Source organism: Nannospalax galili, unplaced genomic scaffold, assembly GCF_000622305.1.
Source record: "Nannospalax galili isolate Female #2095 unplaced genomic scaffold, S.galili_v1.0 scaffold74, whole genome shotgun sequence".
Lineage (NCBI taxonomy): Eukaryota > Metazoa > Chordata > Mammalia > Rodentia > Spalacidae > Nannospalax > Nannospalax galili.
The window spans coordinates 725,254-747,194 of NW_008335376.1; the positions used below are offsets into that span (position 1 = coordinate 725,254).

Sequence of the window (21,941 nt, forward strand, 5' to 3'; positions counted from 1 at the left end):
GCTCAGATGCCGAGGAGCTCAGAAAGTGGGCGACTGTGACCAGTGATAGTCATGTATATAGAGATTAGAAATGCATGTGAAAACGTCTCAATGTCAATTGCCTTGGAATGAATTTTTCTGTATGAAACTGTGTGTTTTGACAACGAAGTGGAGATCTTTTTTAAATGTTGGAACCTCATTTAATTTTATGTCTTATAGAGTTTATAATGAGTAAAAGATTATATAAGCGTAATAATTCATCTGTAAACCTAGAAATGTACAGCCAATTTTGAAAGAGATGTACCCTAGCTCAGAAAAATGTTATTGAATAGGTTAATGCTGTTGTGATGAAATGCTTCTTCTAATTAAAAAAAAAAGAAAAAAAAGTGACCCTTCAAAAAGAAAATTTAAGACAGTATTTAAAATTAATGAATCTATTTTTTTCATTTTTTCAGGAAGTTTCTGCATACAAATCAAGTGTTCTTTCTCAATCTTTATTTCCCATCTCTCAATGTGTTCCTTTCTTGGAGTGGGAGTACCACTACTTAGGTGCTCCCTGAGCATCAGGACCCTGTAAGTCCCTCTAGTTCTTCCTTCACATGGAGCCCAGTCTTTCATGTCTCCTCATCTCCAGGGCATCTTCATCTTCATCCCTAGGCCCTTGGAAGGGTCTACCTGTCTTCACATTTCACACTGTCCTCTGTCCTTAACCACATTTATAAACAGAGACTGAGACATTTTAAAAACATGCACTTGAAACACTCAGTTTCCATCTTTTCCCTTGAATCGATGGTCTAACCTTTTTTCACCTCAGCACCACTCCACCACTGTCCTCTCTGCCTGCATGCTCACATGTCTGAACTGTCTAATGGGTCTGTCTTATTACTCACCATTGCACTGTCTTCTTTATGATGCTTATCATGATTTAATATTTAACAGAATTGATAAGACTATTCTTTATGTTTATAAAAAATTGAGCAGAGAGTACAGAGTTCGCATATATCTGTATCATAAACATCTTGCTTTGGTATGTTATCTATGATGTAATTGATGAATCAACATTGGTATGTTATTATTGATTAACCTCAGTATAGATGAAGTGACTCTTAGTTATGTACATTTTACACATTTGATGAATGCATACTGTCATGCAGTCATCATTAAAGAATACAGAAGAATTTCATGGCCCTGCAATCTGATCTGTTATCCTCCACCTAATAACCCCTCATTCCACCTGTCTTGACAGCCATCAGTCTTTTTCAATGTCCTGAGAGTTTTGTGTTTCCTAGGATGTCATATAGGTGAAGTCATGCAGAATGTTTGTTATTTGATAGTTTTAAAAATATGTTAATTTCTGTCTGTGTTACTTTCTATATTAAAACTTTCAGAGAGCAGAGGTTTTATGTGCCTTTTTCTCTCTTTTCCCACAGGCACAAATAAAGGCCCATAGTGGATCTGCTGTGTGGATATGTTGGTCGAGTGAATGAATGACTCTGCAATAAATTGGCAGTAATCATGCAATAATTTTGAAGCATTCATTTATGATTTTTTTATAGTAACTACAAAACAAACTTATTTAGGTCTGTGTCTTTTATTTAGGTGTTCTGTAAGTATTGGGAAAGGAAGAGTTGTTCTTGGACCCAAGTAGGTGAGGGTTTGGCATCCTTTTGTCTGAGACTAGTGCAAGATTGTACCCAGTTATGTTTATACCAGGACATTTCCTGAGTTACCGCCACAGAATCTGAAACACACCGTATATGTCCATAGCAAACTCTTTTCTGTCTGCCTCTGTTCTTTAATACTCAAAGACTAGAAACTGGCTTCTCAACCTCCTTCTATTCTTGCCTTTGTTTTTCTACATCTTATTCACTTATCATCTGCCCCACCTCAATTTTTATTACTTTCTACACTTTTCTAGTTTTCTTTTTCTGTTCTTTAAAAAATTTATTTATTATTTTTATTTTATGTGTATGAGTGTATTGCCTGTATGTAGGTAAGTGCACCCATGTCGTGCAATGCCCGTGGAGGTCAGAAAAGGTGGTGGGATCCCCTGGGACTGGAGTTATGGACAGTTGTTAGCTGTCATGTGGGTGCTGGGATTCGAATCCGGGTCTTCTGCAAGAACAACTAGTGTTCTTAACCGCTGAGCCATCACTCCAGCCCCCCTTTTCTTATTCTTCTATTCCCCCTTCCCCTTTGTAGTGATGGGGTCTGAACCCAGGCCCTTGCAAGTGCTCTACCACTGACTATACTCTGAGCCCTTCCTATCCCTTTAACTTGGGAAACAGTAATACCTAATTGTCACCTAATTGTGACCAACAAGATACAGAACAACACTTGAGGTTCCTGTGTCAAGGAAAGAAGAATCACATATTTTAAAGTGAAATTAACTATAATAAGGAACCACACCATTTAAACGGTAAGAAATGTTCAGAGGTCTCTTCTACAATTTCCATAAAACTTTCAATCTTTCTCATTAAAACTCTTTTCCTCAATACCCACCATTTAATACATAATATTTCTTCTTAACCCAATTCTTAAATAACTGATTTGTTTACTGGATCACAATTTTTAGAAATTGAATTTCTGATCCAAAAGAGATACTTTTGAATTCATTATGATGGAAATTATAGGATGTTCTTGCTATTACCTGTTTTAGACTCTTGGACAGGTGCCGACATTTACTCTAGTCACAATCTTATTTATGCCCTTTAAGCCCAAATCCACTGAGCCCCAATCGTTCTAGACTGATTCCCAATCTTTCTAGGATAAATCCCTTCCCAGAAGCAGAAACACAAATGAATAAAATCCAATAAAACATTTGGCAACACTGTTGATTGTAGATAGAATAATTAACACGAATGTCTTTTGTGGGTGACATTTAACAACAAAATGGCAGCATTTCTTAAAATGTGCAAGATAAAAAGAACATGACACTTAAGAAAAAGGCATTAAAACTCATTTGTAAACTTCAAATACTCTACTATAACCCAATTTTTAAAAAAGAATAAAAACCATCATTCTACTTGAAAGGTAACTATTAACTCATCCAATACCAAATAATTCTGCCTAATTTATTGAGTGAGGCTTATTTTGGGTTCTACTTTTTTAAAAATTAGAATTATTTTTGTTTTGTAAGTTATACATTGTGACTTACAAAATTAGCTTAGTGTATATACTTCTGTTCTTATACATTACCCATTTGACCAAAAATGAAGTAGTTGTGAGTGGTTTACCTTTAAGGCTATAATCACCTCCTTTTGTGCACTCAAGGCTGTTTAAAGTAAGGAAATCAACCCTTCCTTTGGAAGAAAACTTTCCCCAAAGGCATATTTCTTTTCTAAAAAATTTCCTGTGTTCCATAAACATGATATAAAAGAAGAAATAAAGTCAGCCCAAAGCGTACCGGTGAGACTCCAGCACCAGGGCTCCAGTGGCCTCAGCGAATCACCTTCTGAAGCTTCATCCAGGGCTAGCCAAGCTACTAAACGCTTCAGCCCAACTGTAGGCTCGCTGTGCAGGTCAGCACCCACCCTTGCACAGGCTGCCCTTTGGCAATCACTCTGCTGTCACCACAGACCTGGTCTACAGGATTAGTTTTGCTTCTGCTCCTAGTCTTTTTCAACATTCATTTGAACAGCAAAATATCCAGTACCTGTAAGCAGTGGGCTCCACAAGGGATAAGATGTACAAAGAAGTACACTTACCATTAAACACGTTACTACGATGACAAAGATGCTGAGAAAAATGACAACAGCATAAAATCCTTCTTTGCTCCAGATTTTGTCTGCTTCGTGCTGCCCTTGTAAAACATTTTTCTTTAAAAGCAAAACAGAAAGTCCAGAGTTAAATGAGAGCTTGAGGAAACTGGCGTTCTTATCAGACTGTAAACATATTTTTAGCTTTATTCCATTCAGTGTAGTGGAACACACCTACACGCCCCCCCCCCCCCCCCCCCCAGAAATGCTTCTCCAAACTGATCTGGGCACTGACAGCTGTCACAAGGATCCGGTAAGGGAACAGGCATTCCCGACAGGCTCACTGGTTCTCACCTTCCTCTACATTCCTCACTGTCTGTCTTGGAAGCTACCTGGTTCATAGGTGAGAGAGTTCTGTGCTTTTCTGCGCTGAGGATATTGTTTCTGAAGCTTTCCTGACTCCGAGTCCCCTCCCACATCAACATTCTGCCTTATGTGCTGTAGCTCCGCTCTTTACTTTTAAACAAAAGCGAAACAGGTGCAAACAACAGCTCGTGATGCTTTGCTAAGCGGAGGAACAATGTGGGGACCACTTGTTTTTACTTTTATCATATCGAATATTTTTCCCTTAAACGGAGTTTACTCTGTCAAAAATATGACTAAAGCACCATCCACATATAAATTGCTAAGGCATTATATTTTATTTAAAGCAACAAGCAACGCCCAAAAGTTTGGAATTATTTAGTGATGAAAGGCAAAATAAACAGAACACTTTAATTTTTATTGGTTTTGCTCATCACTTGGAAGTGAAGAGCAGTGAAGAAGAACAAAATGTGAATGTCTTCTGATTTTAACTTACCCATTCTTAAAAGCAAAGCACACTGATTGAAGTAATGCTTTGTAAGATTTTGCTTGTTTGTTTGTTTGAGACTGCGTCTCCCTCTGCAGCCTCTTGCCTCAACCTCTAAGTGCTGGAATTATAGGTATAAACCACTATGACCAAATATGAAAATGTTTTTTAACTTAGTAATATTACAAATTTATAGACAAAGAAATCTTAATTTGAAATCAGGTGGCAAGAAAAAATGTTTTCATTCATCTATAATAGTTCATTGAGAGTTGTCCTTTCCGTTCCTTTGGGAGGGTATGTGTCTGTTTGTCCTTGACTATTAACTCCAAAGACTAAGAAAGCTTTGAGTTTGAGGTACCTGAAATTTGAAATCATTTCTATTTTTTAAAGTTAAAAATTACATCCAGCATTTGCAAATTAGATAGAAGATTAACCTTGAAAAATACTTTCTGAAAGTGTTTATCTTGGGACTCAGTTGAGTCTTGGTAGACATGAGAAAGACAGACCAGAAGAGAACTTTGAGTTCAATTATGATGACAAAAATCATTTTTGTTGCCATAGAAAAATCACATTTTCTAGATAGATATGTAGATAAAAGATATGAGTTAGCATGTATTTTAATTAATGGAGAATCTGCTAATAGTTGATTGGTGAGGTGATTTGTAACCTGATGGACATTTTGGACTTCAGTGACAATTTTCCTTCATTTTTTGACACCAGCCAGATCGTTTTTGTTCTGCTCCAGTGTCTTTATTAACATAGCTAGAAACTAATAGAAAAGAAAACTGTTATAGGACTCAAGTGTGGAAGTGATTTTTTACAGGCAACTAAATAGCATCTATTGTTTGCTATAAAGCAAACTAGTTAAGACTTCATGCAGGCAGCATGAATTTGTCAAATTTAACTATAAGGATTTGAGCTTAAGCTCCCCTGTGAAAAGGGGTGGTTAGGTGGGTGGAAAGAGATATTGTGTTCCTAACCTGGTCTGGTGCATTTTCCTTCTGTAGGTTTACAATTTCCCAAATATCAACATGTCCTTTTCTGCTGAAGACGAACTTGTTTTGCTTTCTTCTTTTTTTTTTTTTTTTTTTTTTTTTTTTTTTTTTTTTTTTTTTTTTAAACTGAGGCAAGAGTGATGGTAGAATTGTTCTCCACTTCCCATCATCCACCTCCAGTAAAAAGACACAAGTTTTGAACGAGAACTTAGTCACTGCACTTTCTCGGTAAATAGATCTTCTGACTCATGCTCCTCCTGCTGAGCAATACTATATTTGTTCAGAGATCTAAAAAGCTTGATAAGGGCGGAGTAATAAATGGAAGTTTGTGGTTAAGATCTCACACATCAAAAGACCATAATCCATAGTAATCTCTAATCTAACCTTTGCATGGGGCTAACCCAATGCCTTTTATATTTTGTTGGGGGGGGTTGCTGAGGGTTCAATAATTCACAGACTCTGTGGCCAGGTCAAGTTAATGTTCCTTTATCATCTCTATGGCCTATTTCATAGCTGCGTAGCTGTGACCTTTAACTTAACTGCAATGAAAGAAGCTGATGAGTTTTTATTATTTCAAAATATTGTATTTATTATTTTTATTTTATGTGTATGAATGTTTTGCCTGTGTGTAAGTGCACCACATCCATGCAAAAGCCTCAGAGGCTGGAAGAGGGCATTAGATCACCTGGAATTGGAATGGGGGATGATTGTTAGCCATCATATGGATGCTGGGAATTGAACCACCCGGTTCTTCTTTGGAAGAATTCTTCTTTGGAAGAATAACAAGTGTTCTTAACCACTAAGCCAGCTCTCCAGACCCCAAAGTCATTCTTTGTTTTTCTGAGGCATTTCCACAAAAAAACCCCCCAAAATAGAAACAGGACTCTGAAGACACAATAGCAGTAAAAACACATACTTCCATGAAAGCAACTAACATAAACTTAAGAATAGATGTTTTGAAACATCACTGTGAAATTCTTCAGTCAATGTGAAAAATGAAAAGCCCAGAGTACAATGTTCCCCTTTTTGCTGTTAATGAACATATTACCACAGCAAGGTACAGTTTGAGGAGCAAAATGTGAAACACTGGGTTGAGGCATAAGATGTTGTAAAATCGTCACCACAAAAGATGAATAAAAACATAGAGAAGCTTAGAGAACAGTGTTAGTAGCTTTACACAATTCTCCCTAGCTGTTTCTTTTCTTTTAAGCTGAATGTGAACCAAGCAGCTCCCATTCGGGTGTTTGACCACTGCAGATGCCTTTTTTCCTTACTTTTCTTCTTCTTTTCTTAAAAAATTATTTTATTATTTTCATTTTATGTGAATGAGTGTGCTGCCTGCATGGTAAGTCCACCTGTGTTGTGCAATGCCCGTGGAGGTCAGAAGAGGGTATTGAATCCCCTGGAACTGAAGTTATGGATGATTGTTAGTCACCATGTGGGTGTTTGGAGTAGGACCTGGGTCCTCTTCAAGAGCAGCCAGTGCTCTTAACTGATGAGCCATCTCTCCAGCCCCCTTTCTTAGTTTTCTTGATTTTGCATTTAGAGCTTCATGTCTGTCTTTTTGAGAGTGACTGAAGAAAAAGGTTTAAATAACCAATCTCTCCCTGATGAAATGCCCTTTACAGTTCATTCAAACACTGCCTGAGCTCTTATAATGTGTATTTCAAAGATTAGAACATTCCTAGGTTTCTAGATTTCAAGTTTTGTGAGAAGATACCTTATTTTGGTCACCAAATACACTTGTTATTGAGTACAGGACAGACATCAGTGATGCCGAGGCTAGCCCTCCTTTTTCTCTGCTGTTGTGTGTTAGGAGACCCCAAGTACTAGATTTTTATCTAGTTCCTTTTGAAGAGTGACCTTCACATCTTTACTGTGGTCTTCACACTCTGAAACTTTCAGAACGACATTTAAACTCAGAATAAAGAAACAGGGAGGAATGCATGTATAAGTTTCCAAAAGTTTATAGGAAACATAATCAATCAATTTAATGGTGTTTTTGAAATTGAAAAGCAATTATCCCAGGGAAGATTTGTATTCATTCTGTGAATGGTTTAGACTGTGGGGATGGAGTTTCACTTATTATACAAAATAAGATACTTTCATTTCAGGTGTGGTAGGGCCAGGGAGGGATCTAGGTGATTAGATTCATGTTGATTTTCTCCCCTGGCACAAGGTAGCCTTTCAAAGTTCCCATGGCACAAAGTGTTACTTTACTATTGTTCTGTATTCTTCTCAGCTGTTTATATCTAGGTGCCATCTAAGATCATAAATCAATTAATGGAAGAACCATGCTGTGTTTTTATTTGCCTATTTATTTTCCTGACATTGGATAGTCCCTAGCACAGTGCTTGGCTACTTGTTCATTTCAGTTTTTCATATTGTGTCCATTGAGTGGCTGAAACTAAATGAAGACACTGAAGAAACAGCTAAAATAACGTGGCATATTTTGCCAATGAACTCACAGTGCAGGGATGGCCTTGAAGACCAACACGGGACAGGTTTTTGCTCTAAACTCAATGGGAACACAATGTAATGAGCAACCAAGGAGCTGAAGGCATGACAGAAAACACACTCATCTTGAAAGACGAGAGGTGTACACAGGCTTACTCTCAAGCATGGAGGGAGGAGCACTGGAGGAATATGGTAACTAATACATTTAGAATCATTTAAACATAAACTAAGAAAGTCACTCAACAATTACAAAGCCTAGCACTTGGAGACACACATACCATGCTAATAAATCTGAATTTCATTCTGTTGTATTTTGAAACTAAAGAATCATAAAGTTAAGAGAACAAGTCATATTTACACAGAGGAGGACTAATATGATGGCAAAAAAGAAATGTATTTTGTAGGAGCGAAAGGGGGTAGGGCAGGGAACAAAACCAAAAGAAGTAGGAAAGGTCAGGGTAGAGGGTTGATGGTCTTGATTTAATGGTGATATACTGTTGGTCCTCCTACCTCCTACCTGTGGTTTCTGTGTCTGCAAATTCAGTCAACAGTGGATGGAAAATATTAAGGAACAAAATTTATCTCTACTTAATATCTGAAGACTTTTTGGTCACCATTCCCTAAGCGATACAGTCTAGCAACTGTTTATACTGCACTTTCATTGTATTATGTTTTCTAAGTAAGTTAGAAATGATTTGGTGTGTATGGGAGGGTCTGTATACGTTTATATGAAAATATAATTTTATACAAGAAATTTGACTTTGGTAAGATTTATATAAGAAATCCAGAGTTTGATAAGCATGGGTGTTTTGGGTCCAGTCTTCTGAGGATATCAAAGGATGGTGTTTTTGTTTTACATAGTCATCTATATTCACATTATGTTTGTTTTGTACAAATAAAAATCTGAGAATTTTCATTCATATCAAAAATTTTTAATCCATATGCTAAGTCCATAAGATAAGGACTATATCCGTTTTGAATACAAAGAAACAGGTTCAGAGAGGTTAACACTATGCAAATGAACTGCCCAAGGTGACGCAGATTATGGATCTTAGATCTGGGACTCAAATGATCCTATACCAAGGCTTTTATATAACACCTAGTGTATTTGCTGAAATAAAAGGCAGTGTGGTTTACTGGAAAGAGGAATACAACAGGAACAGAATCAAGATATCTATTTTGGGGGGATGTTTTATTGCTTGTTACTGATTAATTTATTATTTGTTGAGACAGGGTTTCACTATGGAGCCCATGCTGGCCTGGAACTCTCTATGTAGGTCAGTCTGACTTTGAATTCATGATCTTCCTCCTTCTGCCTCCTGAATTTTAGGATTTCAGAGGTATGCCACTATGAGATCTGGATTCCCTCCCCCCTCCCTCCCTCCCTCCCTCCTTCCTCTTCTTTCTCCTCTTCCTTTTCTTCTTCCTGCCTCTCTTTCTGTCCTAGAGGTTGAACCCAGAACCTCATGTATGCTAGGCAAGTCCTCTACAACTGAGCTATGTACTTTGCCTTCTTTTTTACCTTTAATTTTGAAGCAGAGTCTCTGTAAGTTCCCCTAGGTTGGCTCTGAACTCACTCTGCGGTAGCCCAGCAGTGCTTGGGCTTTTGGTCCTCTTGCCTCTGGGATGACAGGCCCACAATGCAGACCTGGCTGATGTCTAAATTTCAAACGTTGCTTTCTGCTTCATTCTTCAGTCACTAATTTCTATGCACCTACTTTCTGTGTCTACAGAGTGTTGACACATTTCCTCAAGGTCATTAGGATGTTGGTCATTCTGGTAAATTTGTCTGAATATGATAGAACAGGAGAGGAAGAGGGACAAAATTCCCTCAGGAGAAAAATCAGAGAGATAGTAGAGAAAACAATTTCATAATGCTAAGTTTATAAAATACCTTGAAGGAAATATCTAGAGTTCTTAAGGCTAGGAAACAGTGTATTTCATATCATGTCGAAGTGTGGGGGAAAAGTGAGTAGTTTATGAATATTTTGACAATGAAAGTGATGAGAAGGGGTTTATCTGTTGAAGAAAGCCAGAGCAGCAATTTTGTTTCTGATTCTTGGCATGTCAGTTTGAAGTAATCAAGTGACAAACATATCTAACTGGTCTTTCCTTACAATTTACTGAAAAGTAAAAATTGCAAGGCCACAAGGATTTCAAAAATAAAGTGTCAAAAAATGGAACTTCAATGTAAAAATGAATTTCCTTAAGGAATAAAAATAAACTGTGAAGAATTTAGGACTCTGACCCTCAGGGAGATTTTTGTTTTAAAATCCACACACAATAAAGAGTTTTTATCTCAAAACCTCACAGTTTGGATTAGCGTATCAAGCTAACTTAGGCTCCTTAAATGATATTCCATGCAGCGACATACCTCAGGGGAAATGTCTGCAATTCCAAACTGAGACAAACTCTGACGCAAAACATTGATATTAAGAGACCGCAACACTTCTTCGGATGGCAGAGCATCAGAAATCCCTGTTTTCTGGTTTATGGGAGACACGAATATTTCAATGCTGTTCTTCTTCTCCTAGTAAAAGCAGATAATTTGTCTGTGTTAAATACAAGTTTCTTGAAAATAAATGAAATTATTTTTATCTTATCTTTCAAGACATTAAAGTCGAATTCCTAGTATCATTTTTTTTGCTATATTCTTTTTTTCAGAATTTCATACATGGATATTGTATTGATATCATTCCCATTCTGTCTCTTCCTCCTCCAACTCCTCCCATGTCACCCCCAACTTTCTCTTAATTTCTTATCCTCTTTTTTGATGCTTATTGTTACATATGCATATATGCAAACATGTGTATAGAATATATTGAGTCTATTCGGTGATGCTCATGTATACATGTGTTTAGGACTGATCCCTTGGGATTAGATAACCTGGCAGGGGTTCTTCCCTGGAAATAACTGATTCTTCCCTCCTTAGCAGCCACTGACTGCTTGTAGGTCTTCATCTAGAGGTGGAGCCTTGTGAAATTTCCCCCATCCACATTGGCATGCAAACAGTGTTAAGTCATTTTGGGCCTCTCATGGACTGATTTATTCTCTGCTAGAGTTCCTATCACTAGTGCACAGTCTCAAGTCTTTAAATGCATTCATTTCAGTTAGCACTTCAGGAATTTTACATTTAACTGGATAATGGTTTATATTCAATTTCATATATATATAGCCACAGCTGGCCTGGAACTCACTATGTAGACTAGACTGGTCTCCATCTCACAGAGATCTGCCTGCCTCTACCTCCTGAGTGCTGAGATTAAAGGTGTGCACTACCACACCCAACTCAATTTCATATTTTAATAGTGTTTGCTAGTGTTCATTTGAGACAGGCTGTCATTATGTAGTGTGTACTGGCCTTGAACTCTGCATCCTCCTGCTGTAGTCTTCTGAGTGCTGGAATTAGAGGTGCACCAGTACACCCAGTGTCTTTAAATTCTTCAAGCATATTTTCTAGATGTTCCCTGAGTGGTTATGCTTAAAGATATATTTTAAAATTAAATGAATGAGGTGAAACTTAATGGAATTATACAACGATCAGGAAACACCATTCTTCATTTTCCCTTACCAATTGTGTGAGTGTGAAGGCTGGACTAAGCAAGGAAGGAGGTGTCAGGTAAGCTTGGGAGTCCCTTCCCCCATTCTAGTCACCTTAAAATAGCCACATTTTTCAACTCTACTTTTTGTAGGAAAGCATTTAAGAGATCTAGATCTTGAGCCAAGACACCTATAATACCTAAATCTTCTCAGTTGGCAAGATGCCCTGGACATACCAACCTGCTTCCCTTCTTTTTTAGAAAATATTTTTATTTATTATTTTAATTTTAAGTGTATGAGTGTACTGTCTGCATGTATGTAAGTGTATCTTGTTTTTCACTGTTCATGGAGGTCAGAGGAGGGCACTGGATACCCTGGAACAAGAGTTATGGATGGTTGTTAGTGGCCATGTGGGTGCTGGGAACTGAACCCAGGTCCTCTGCAAGATCAGTCAGTGCTCTTAACTGCTGAGCCATCTCTCCAGCCTCCCCCACCTTTTTTTTGAGACAAGGTTGGCTTGGAACTCCCTATGTATTCCAGTGTGATATCAGACTTACAGCTCTCCGGCCTCTGCCTCCTAGCTATCAGGATTAGAAGCAGACATCATTATGCCAAGCATAACCTTTACTCTCAAAGGATATTAGAAAATGCTGCATTTTTCTCTTCTGTGCTACTGAGCCAAAACTTTTCAGTCTCATGAAACTGTTGACTCATAGAATAAAGGTTTTTGTGAGAGCTGAAACAATTCATCTTTCACCCACAGAAAAACAGAAAGAAACATAAATACATCCTTTCCTGCCCCAATGTAAATTCCATAGCTGGGAATACAGATGCCATATGTGACTACAGTAGAAAGCTGAGCTGGAGCAGCAGAGCAGTTTAAGACAGGGAAAGCACTTAGTCCTTTGCTGGGCTCCCAATGGAATGGGAACAAAGAATAGTTTTAAAGCAATAAACCCTGAGCTTATATGGGACTTGTGTACGCTGACACCATTGCCATAGAATCATATGAGCAGGTTCTCGGGAGCTTGTAGGACTTTGCTTTCATATGGTCATGCACCTCCTCCCCGGCTCTTACAATCTTTCTGTCCTCTCTTCCAAGATGGTACCTGAGCCTTGGGTGGGTGAAGTTTAATAAAGGGGTCCTGTCTAAGGACCATCATTCAGCAGACTCTTGATCTCTATGCTTTGACCATTTGTGACCTTTTGTGTTCCTGGCCCTCTGCTGCATGAGGGAGGACTCACTGAGAACTGAGAGATTCATTAGTGTTCTCTTCTTTACTCCTGTGAACAGCAGACCCCAATCTTATCTGAAGAAATATTGGCAACTGACTGCTGCTAGGTGAAGAAGAGCTAAGTTTCCCAAAACAAGGGACTCTAGATAGGCTGACTAGACCTCAGTGGATGGACTTGCACTGGGGAACTGCTGGGGACACTGACAATACAGCCTGTCTTAACAGGGATGACAGAATATATGGGCTCCAGTGAGGGGTGCTATGGGAGGGTACCAGTGGGGATGGGGGTATAAAGATGATTAAGATTGTTTGAGATGTTCTGTATGAAATACACAAAAAGTTCATTAAAAACAAATAGCCAAAGCTGACTAGCTTTTTATAAAGAACAAAAATAATCTGATTTAAAATTGCTTTTTTAAAAACCTGTCTTTTGCTCACATCCATCTTCAAGTGCAAAGGAGAACATGTCGTTCATGTCATCTGGGTTCCCCAACACTGAGAAAATGGGTTAAAAAATGAATGTGGGTTATTGACGGGTCGAGAGTTGGCCCTGCACAGTGGCTCCTTTGATCCTGTGGTTTTCCTCACGGTCACCTCAGAAGCCTTCCAAGGTTTTCCTTGTCATTCTGCTTGGGCTACTGACCGCAAGGCTCAGCTCTTCCTTATTCACCTTCGGTGATAAGACACCTTCGGTGTCTATCATTCCACTGATAAACTTGAAGGGATTTTAGTAAACACTGTCAGGAGACCTGATACAGAAGGCTCCACTGTCATGTGTAATGTTTTGGGAGTTGCATCGTGCAGGACTTGGGCCTTTATTCATACCTAGCAGGGCAGCTAGCATTGAACTCTGACAGGGATGATAAACATTATTTTTTCTGAATGAACCAGATGGTAAATCATTTATGCTTTTGTGGGCTAAAGAGTTTGTTACAACAATTTAGCTCTGCCACTTTAAGCATGAAAAGAGCCATGGACAATACGTGAATGAGTAGATGTGACTTGTTCAAATAAAACTTTATTTACAAAAAATGGCTAGTATGGTAGCTATGGCTCATGAGTCACACAAATATAGCATGAGGCCTTCAATGATTTTAAGTCTGTCTGAGGGGTTAGAGAGGTGGCTCAGGGTTATGAGAACTTTCTGTACTTCCAGAGGACCCAGGTTTAATTCCCAGGATCCACATGATGGCTCTGTTACCCACTCCCCCACCCCATTTCAGCCTTTATGGGAATTATATATATGCCAGTATATACACCAGCAATTAAAACACTTGTACAAATAAAAATAAATAAATCATTTGGGGCTGGAGAAATGGCTCAGTGGTGAAGAACACCCAGTGCTATGCAGCAGAGAAAACTGATATCCAACTGTGGCCTAGGCTTGGTTTCCAGTACCCACGTGGTAGTTAACAACCTTCTTTAACTCCAATTCCAGGGGATCTGACACCCCTTTCTGGCTTCCGCAGGCATTGCAGGACACAGGTGTACTTACATGAATACAAGCAAAATGCTCATACACATAAAATGAGAATAAAAAAACCCAGTTGAAGTCTGAGAATATGGAAGACAGTGTCTTACAATGAGACGGTTGATGTGCACTTGCTGGGGTAAGAGACCCAAGGCTGCAGCAACCCCTTGTCGGAAGATGCGAAGCAAAGTTATATTCAGCTTGTTTACATCCATTTGCAGTGTCTGGAAAATAAAGAGGGGGAAAACTCTATTATTTGATTTAGGAAAACCAGTTCTGCACTGATAATTGGCCACAACAGTTTCTGTGACTCTTTTGAGTTCACAGTCAAGTTGCTATATTGAACTTTGATAGAAAAAAATCATAGAGAATTTTTATTTTAGAATTTAAATGGCATTAGTTAAAAGATGGCATAATATGTAGTAATGAAATCTATCTAGTTTATTTAAAAACACAAATAAGTGGTGCATTTGTAAAGAATTTTATTTCACTTTGACTTGATTTATTTTACCTTCCTTCAGGTCTAGATGACAGAACGGTATCTGTAGCCAAGCCTATTCCAGTTATTTAAGCTAAAGTACGTACTTAATTTGTGTTTTCACATAGTCAGGGAAAGAAGGATGCTATTCTATAAGGCTTGAACTGGAAGTGCCTCTCTGTAGAGATCTGCTACCAGTGCCAGACAAGCAAATGAGGTGTGATATGTATTTCCAAATACTGGCCAGTGGTACTGATGACTTGGCTGAAGGTAAACAATGCTTATACAGTGTTTGAGAAAACACTCCTAATAAATCTAAACAGTAAAATGTTCCAGAAATACAAATCAAATTGTGAAATTCATAATACAGCCTTCATTTAAACCACAAGTGCTATTACTGTACATAAACCACGAAATTGTTTACTATGTGTTTTCAGAATTGTATTGTTAGACTGGAGAGATTGCTCAGTGGTTAAGAGGACTTGCTGCGTTTCCAGAGGACCTGAATTTGGTTCCCAGCACCCTCTTTGTGTGGCTTGCAACTTCCTGTAATTCTAGCTTCAGGGACCCAACACCCTCTTCTGGCCTCACACCTGCACACAGACTCACACAGACACCACCCCCCCAACACAAATAGAAATAAATCTTTAAAAAATATAACATAATGATTTGAGGCAGATACTCCCAAGGAAGGGAAATCAAACTTTTGTACATTTCTTATATTCTTCTGATTTTGAATTTACTGTGACCATAGTAGGTTACCTGCAATTGTTGGATGGCTACGATATTGTCTCTTTCTTTTCATTTGGTAAAGAGGTTTGCAAGTACAATCTCCTATAGTTTAAAAACTCTTCAACAGGGTCTTTCCCAACTTACTTTAAAATGAGAATGATACTACTTTGGGAATTTATAGTCCTCTTAAGAAATAATATATCATCTATGCATAAAGTTTGTAGAAAACAAGTGACCGGAAACAAGATCAAAAGTTCAATGTGACATAGATCAGTTTGGTAATACAAAACAGCTGTAATGGTTCCCAGTCAAAATCGTAGGCTTGCCTACTTTTCATACTGCATTTCTACCTTAGTTTCTTTTAAATGCTTGCACAGGGGTCCTGGGGCTTGGTCATGTTATGGAGTGGAAAAAACTGATATCCAAAGCAGGGCAGAGGCACTGAAAGGCTACCTGACAGCCTGACAACAGGCATCTACTTGTTTCTTGGGAAGGGAAAAGAACTTCACTGGGAGTGGGTTGCAGTATCAATAGCATCAATAGCAGCAGTATAGCACCATCAATAAACTTTAAAAATAGTTGTTCATTTAGGTTTATTTAATGTAAAACAACAGCAAAGTATTTCTTGGAGTTGTAGAGGACAAAAGTCTGAATCAAGGCATCAGTAGGGCCATCCTCCCTCAGGATCTCTAAGGTGCAATTCTCCCTATGTCTTTTAGCTCCTGGTGTTTGCCAGCAACTTTTGGTATTACTTGATTTGCAGCTCTACCATTCTGGTTTTTGCCTGTGGCATCACAGGGTTGTCCTCACGTCTCTGTCCTCTGTGAGTTTCTGTACCCAAAGTTTTCATTTTTATAAGGGGCTGGTTGTAGCGAATCAGGAGCCCACCCTACTTTAGTATGACCTTACTTCAATGATTGTGCCTGAAATTCTTTTACTAAATAACGTCACATTTTTTTCTGGTATTCAGAAGTTGCAAGTCTAACATAAGAATTGTCAGGGGACATAATTCAACCCCAAATAGGGACAAAGTCAGAATCATCAGGAAAGAAATTGATAGCTTATAGCCACTGAATTGACCAAGAACCTCAGTATTCTGGCATGTTTCTTAGGTTCTGAGTCAACACAAATCTTCGGCCCAGTTGAGTCCCACATGTCCATCCCTGTTCCAGAGCTGTTTGGGTGGCCATTTAAGTCCATTAGAAGCTACTTTGATCTCAGAGACGATTTGGGGTTTGGAGATCATCATAGGTAAAGGTAGTGTTAATGTCTGAGTAAGCCAAAAGGAGGGGCAGATAATTACAGATACAAGTTGAAAAGGACCTTTTGTTGATGGTTTACCTCCCCACGTGTCAAAGCAATTTCTACTGAACTTGGAGCTTGTGTCCCTGTCTTGAGAGAACGTGACCCTCTTTAAGAAAGAAATTCTTTATGGCATAAAAGCTCATCTAATAGGGGCTGGAGAGATGGCTCAGAGGTTAAGAGCGCTTACTCCTCTTGAAGATGACTCAGGTTCAGTTCCCAGCACCCATAATGGGAGGGTCACAGTCGCCCATAACTCCAGTGATCCAGCTCCTTCTTCTAACCTCTGTGGGTACCACACTCATGTGCACATACTTTCCACCTCCATAGACACATAATTAAAAAATAAAATAAAATCTTAAATCATAATTTAATAGGACTGGAGAGATGGCTCGGCAGTTAAGAGCACTGTTTGCTCTTGCTGAGGACCCCTGTTTAGTTCCCAATACCCTCATGAAAGCTAACAACCATCCGTAACTCCAGTTCCAGGGAATCCGATGGATGCCCTTTTCTAATCTCCGAATGCCCTCTTCTAATGTCCATGGGCATTGCATGACATAGGTGCACTTACATACATGCAGGCAAGACACTCATACACATTAATTAAAAGTAATAAAATATTTAAAAATCACTTAATGATACACATATTTGTATATCATTTGCTGTGCTTTTCTATAGCTTAAAACTGTTTCCAGTATATGATAACTACTTAATACAGAGAGTAAAATTGAGCTAAAACTTTAAGGGCCAGGAGGATTTAGGAATGCAGTGATGTCAAGTTTATGGTTAGTTAATAATTTTAAGCATACTTCATGTATCTACATAGTAAACTCTGAAGATTAGTAAAGCTCAGTCTACCTGGTAGCTCTGTATAGCAGAGGCTTCCCTTTTGAAGCCTGTCATCTGTGTGCCAGGGTATGTAAGCTGCCATTAGATAAGGAACACTGCATTACGGCTGTCTACTACTTTCCTCTGCAAGACCAAAGGTAAGGTCCTAAGTTGGCTTCTCTGAACCACTGGTGAGAAGCCATTGAATTTTGGCTTGCCCACAGTGTTTGTAAGGCAAACTGAGTAGGCAGGCATGGTCCCTGGTCCCCAGGGACAGGATTTGGAGCCATAGGCAACTCTGGGAACTGAGAGTCAAGGGGATTGTATAAACTCTTGAGAGCTCAATTCCCAGGGCCATGATTAAGGGAGGCTTGTAACTGTGGAAACAGCCTTAAATTCTCAAATGGGAAGTGAAATAGGAACTCAAGATTAAAATCACTCAGCAAGGCAGCTTTGTAAGACAGTAAAAACTGTTTTGAAACAGAAATGTGGATGACCCAACTAAAGTGAAAAAGTGAGCTGAGGTGATTAGCTGAAATTGAAATCATCTGGTTCATTGCAGCAAAACATCTGAATAATTTGCCTTGGCTCTCTGTTTGCCTCTGAAAACCTGCATTGATTCCATAGTGCATGTAAGAACTTCTGACTGTTCCCCCACAAAATAGAGACGCGAAAATACAGTTCAAATAAGATATATGTATTTGGTGGCCCAATATGTGCCAGGTATTGTATGAGTGCAGTTTGGAAAAAGAAGGGATTCTTGATAGAATGGCAATTTTATTTCAAACAAAATAGGAATGGGACTTCCTGTGGTTAGGGGATAAACGCCACTTACTTCTTCGTGAATAGACACTGGAGTACACAGCTCCTTCCACCCTGCTGCATGCAGTCACAAGCGTGATAAAACATAAACTTCCAAGGCAATAAGGATGTAGTTTAGCTTTAAATTACCATAGAACCATGAAAAGTATATTTTCAGTCTGAATTTCAAACCCATTTGACAATTTCTACCATTTTAAGCACAAATTTATTAAAGATTTTAATTTCAAGGAGATTAAAATGTTCTTCCCAAATGAAAATGCAAAGACATTTACAGTATCAATCATGCAGAGTTACTATGTACCTGAGTTTGGATCTGAAATGTCCCCAAATGTCCACATGCTAACAACTTGGTCCTCAGTTTATGGTGCTATTGCTGGGAAATTAAAGAAGTGAGCCTAGTGGGAGGAAGTTCTGGTACCACTGGTGTGCCTGGGGACAGAATATCCAAACTTTAGTCTCTTTCTCTTTCCTTGCCTATAGTCTGCCATGTGAGTAGTTTATTCAATTACATGCTCTTTTCATGAGACACTGCCTTGCCACAGGCCCAAAAGCAACAGGCCAACTGACTGTGAACTGAAACCTCAAAACTGTGAGTCCAAATAAAATTTTCTCTATATAAGTTGATTATCTGTAGTTTGTGTTGCAGTAAAGGAAACCAGCATAATATATAAGGAAACCTGGGTGCTTTTACTGACACACTACATATTATATATAATAAATATTTAAGCATAATAAACACTCAAAAGACTTCAATACTTAACTTTATTGGGAACTTCTTATTAAAGAGATTCTGGAGTTGATTCCCCATTATTGTATTCCCTCATAAACGAAATAGTGTGTGTGTGTGTGTGTGTGTGTGTGTGTGTATGTGTGTCTGTGTCTGTGTCTGTGTGGTGTATGCATTGTGTACACATGTGTACGCAGGTGCATTTGCTTGTGTGGGTGCATCCAGAGACTGATGTCACCATTTCTTAACCAATTGTTTATCCACTTTATTTTCCTAGAGAGGATCTTTCACGGAACTTGGAGCTCCCTATTTTGGCTAGACTATCTGGCCAGTAACTGCCTCTCCCTTCTCCTCCTAGGAGTAATACTTCCCAGTGCTGAAGTTAGGACATGTGCCGTCATGCCCAGCTTTTTAACCTGGGTACTGGGGGTGTGAACTCAGGTCCTCATACTTGCATAGTAGTTGCTTTGCCCTCTGAGCCATCTCTCCAGTCCTTTATAAAATTTTTTTTTTCAGGAGCCAGGTGCGGCAGCACACACCTGAAACCGTAGCATTTGGGAGGCTGAGGCAAGAGGATTGTTGAATTTGAGGCCAGTCTGGGTCACATAATGAGTTCTGGGACAGCCTGGGATATATAGGGAGACCCTGTCTCTCCATTCCCCACCCCAAATTTTTTTTTTTGTTCACCAGACTGTCTACTAAACTAGTTAAGGCCTGTGGGCATAAGTTATAATCAGGCTAATGGGACTGATTAAAATGCTGCACTTAGATTCTACTGTGTGTGGCTGGCCCTTGGCCATTTATTTCTAAAGGATGGTTGAAATTGTTTTGCCTGGGAGGAAGGCATTTAGTCCCCTCCTAATGTTATCAGGCAGCATCTTCTATCATTTGATTATACCCAGTAAGAATCATGACCATATGTGATAGCCCAATTAGGCAGAGGAAGGACAGACGATGATCTTTCTCCCTAGGCAATATCCCCAAAGTCCCTGTGAGAAGTACTGTCTCTCAATAGCCACAGAGGCCCCACTGTGTTAAACAGCTTTTCCTAGCCTTAATGTGTCTTCATTCCTATCTGGAGCCCAGTGAACACTACCTCTTTGGTTAGGGGTTGGATTGATAAGTGATTTCCAGCAAAGTTTCTCTGTTATGTCTGCACTGAGCAAACCCTGATCTATTCGAGGCATCAAAAAAGACTATTATTATTTTTTGTTTTATGCATATGAGTGTTTTCCTGAATGTGTGTATGTACACCATCTGCATCTCTGGTGCTGGTAAAGGCTAAGGGAGGGTATCAGATCCCCTGGAAGTGGAATTACTGGTGACTAAAAACTGTCATGTGGGTGCTGGGAACTGAACCCAGGTCCTCTACAAGAGCACCAAGTGCTGCTAACTATGGAGTCATCTCCCCAGTGCTCTGTTTGAGCCATTTTATACTGACACACAATCCTTTTCTATCACTCATTGTTTTTATTTCTGAATTTCACGTGCCTACTTTTCTCAGATGTGCTTCTGTCTACATGACTTTTGTTTTTAGACTTCAAACTCGATGTTACTCACACTGAAATGACCTCTTCCCCACCCACAATCAAGTTTCCTTCTCTGTCCATGGTTTATATGGTGGAGTATATTTCATAGGCACTTTGATTTCTTCTTTATTCTTCATCATTATGAGAGCGAATTGGTAATATCTATTTGACAGTCTGTTGTCAGATAAGATCTATTCATCTCTTTGTCTCCATATTCAATCTCTCTTGAATGTTGAACCCATCTATTTGTCTATATTTCCACCGTCTTAGTTCAGACCCCCAACAAAGCTATAGGAACTATTTGTATAGAGAATCAGTGGGTTGCCAGCCTCCCATGATCTTTAGTTCACTTTTCTTTATTTACATTTAGTTATTTACTTATTTTGTGTACATATGTGTGCATGTGTGTGTATGGTCATGCCATGGAGTGCATGTGGAGGTCAAAGGACTTGGAGAAGTAGGCTCTTTTTTCTTACATTTGTATGTTTCAGGGAGTCAATTCAGGTCATTTGACTTGGCATCAGGAGTCTTTACTTGCTAAGCCATCTCACTGGGCACCTCTAAGTAACTTTTTTTCCCATGGACATTGTAATAATCTGTTCAAAATGCTAACCCAATCAAGTGAAATTATGTCCAAGATACTTTAAAGAGCTTTTGTTTTTTTCTTTTAAATGAAAGGTCATAGCTTTTTGGTTAACCTACATTCCATGTTCTTCTGGTCTCACCTCCCATATCTGTCCACTCCATACAACATGCTACATACACCATAGTCACACCTAAAGTTTATATGCATGCTAATCCCTCCCTCATGCTACATAACGTTAATACACATCCAGATAGCTGGTGAGTTGCTCTTCCTTCTCCTGGGTCACTCAGTTCCCATCTTAGAAGGATGTCCCCGTTCCCAGGTTCTTTGTTCTTGACGTCTCTCTTATTTAGTTGGATTTCACTATCTGCTACTTTCAAGTTAGGCTCATGAGTGCTGTATTTTCTCAGACATTATGTGTTTGAAATAAATTTATGGTACATTTAATAGAAATAACATCTTGGCTGGTTATTAGATTCTTGATTCAATCTCTATTTTTAATTTTTTGCCTTTGAACTCTGCTGCTATTATTCCAATGCCTTCTGGCAATGAAATTTATTGTAAAAAATACCCTGACCCGAGGCTTGACTGTCTTGTTTCTTCTGCCTATAATCTTAAGAACTCTTTAGTTATAAAGTTAAAAAATATTTCTGCATAATATTTCCTTGGTTTGATAGTTCCTATAATATGTAATATGCTTGAAATTTATAGA

At 38.8% G+C, this 21,941-nt stretch overlaps 1 protein-coding gene across 1 annotated transcript in view; it reads right to left on the minus strand.

Annotated features, from left to right (window-relative positions):
* Ptprr (protein tyrosine phosphatase receptor type R) overlaps positions 1-21,941 on the minus strand; it is a 322,756-nt gene that overhangs the window by 122,062 nt on the left and 178,753 nt on the right. Inside the window, exons 3-5 of the mRNA XM_008830048.1 lie at positions 14,336-14,449; positions 10,354-10,509; positions 3,687-3,797 (exon numbers count right to left, since the gene is read on the minus strand). Of these exons, the coding sequence (XP_008828270.1) occupies positions 3,687-3,797; positions 10,354-10,509; positions 14,336-14,449 (381 nt within the window). The remainder of the gene's footprint in view (positions 1-3,686; positions 3,798-10,353; positions 10,510-14,335; positions 14,450-21,941) is intronic.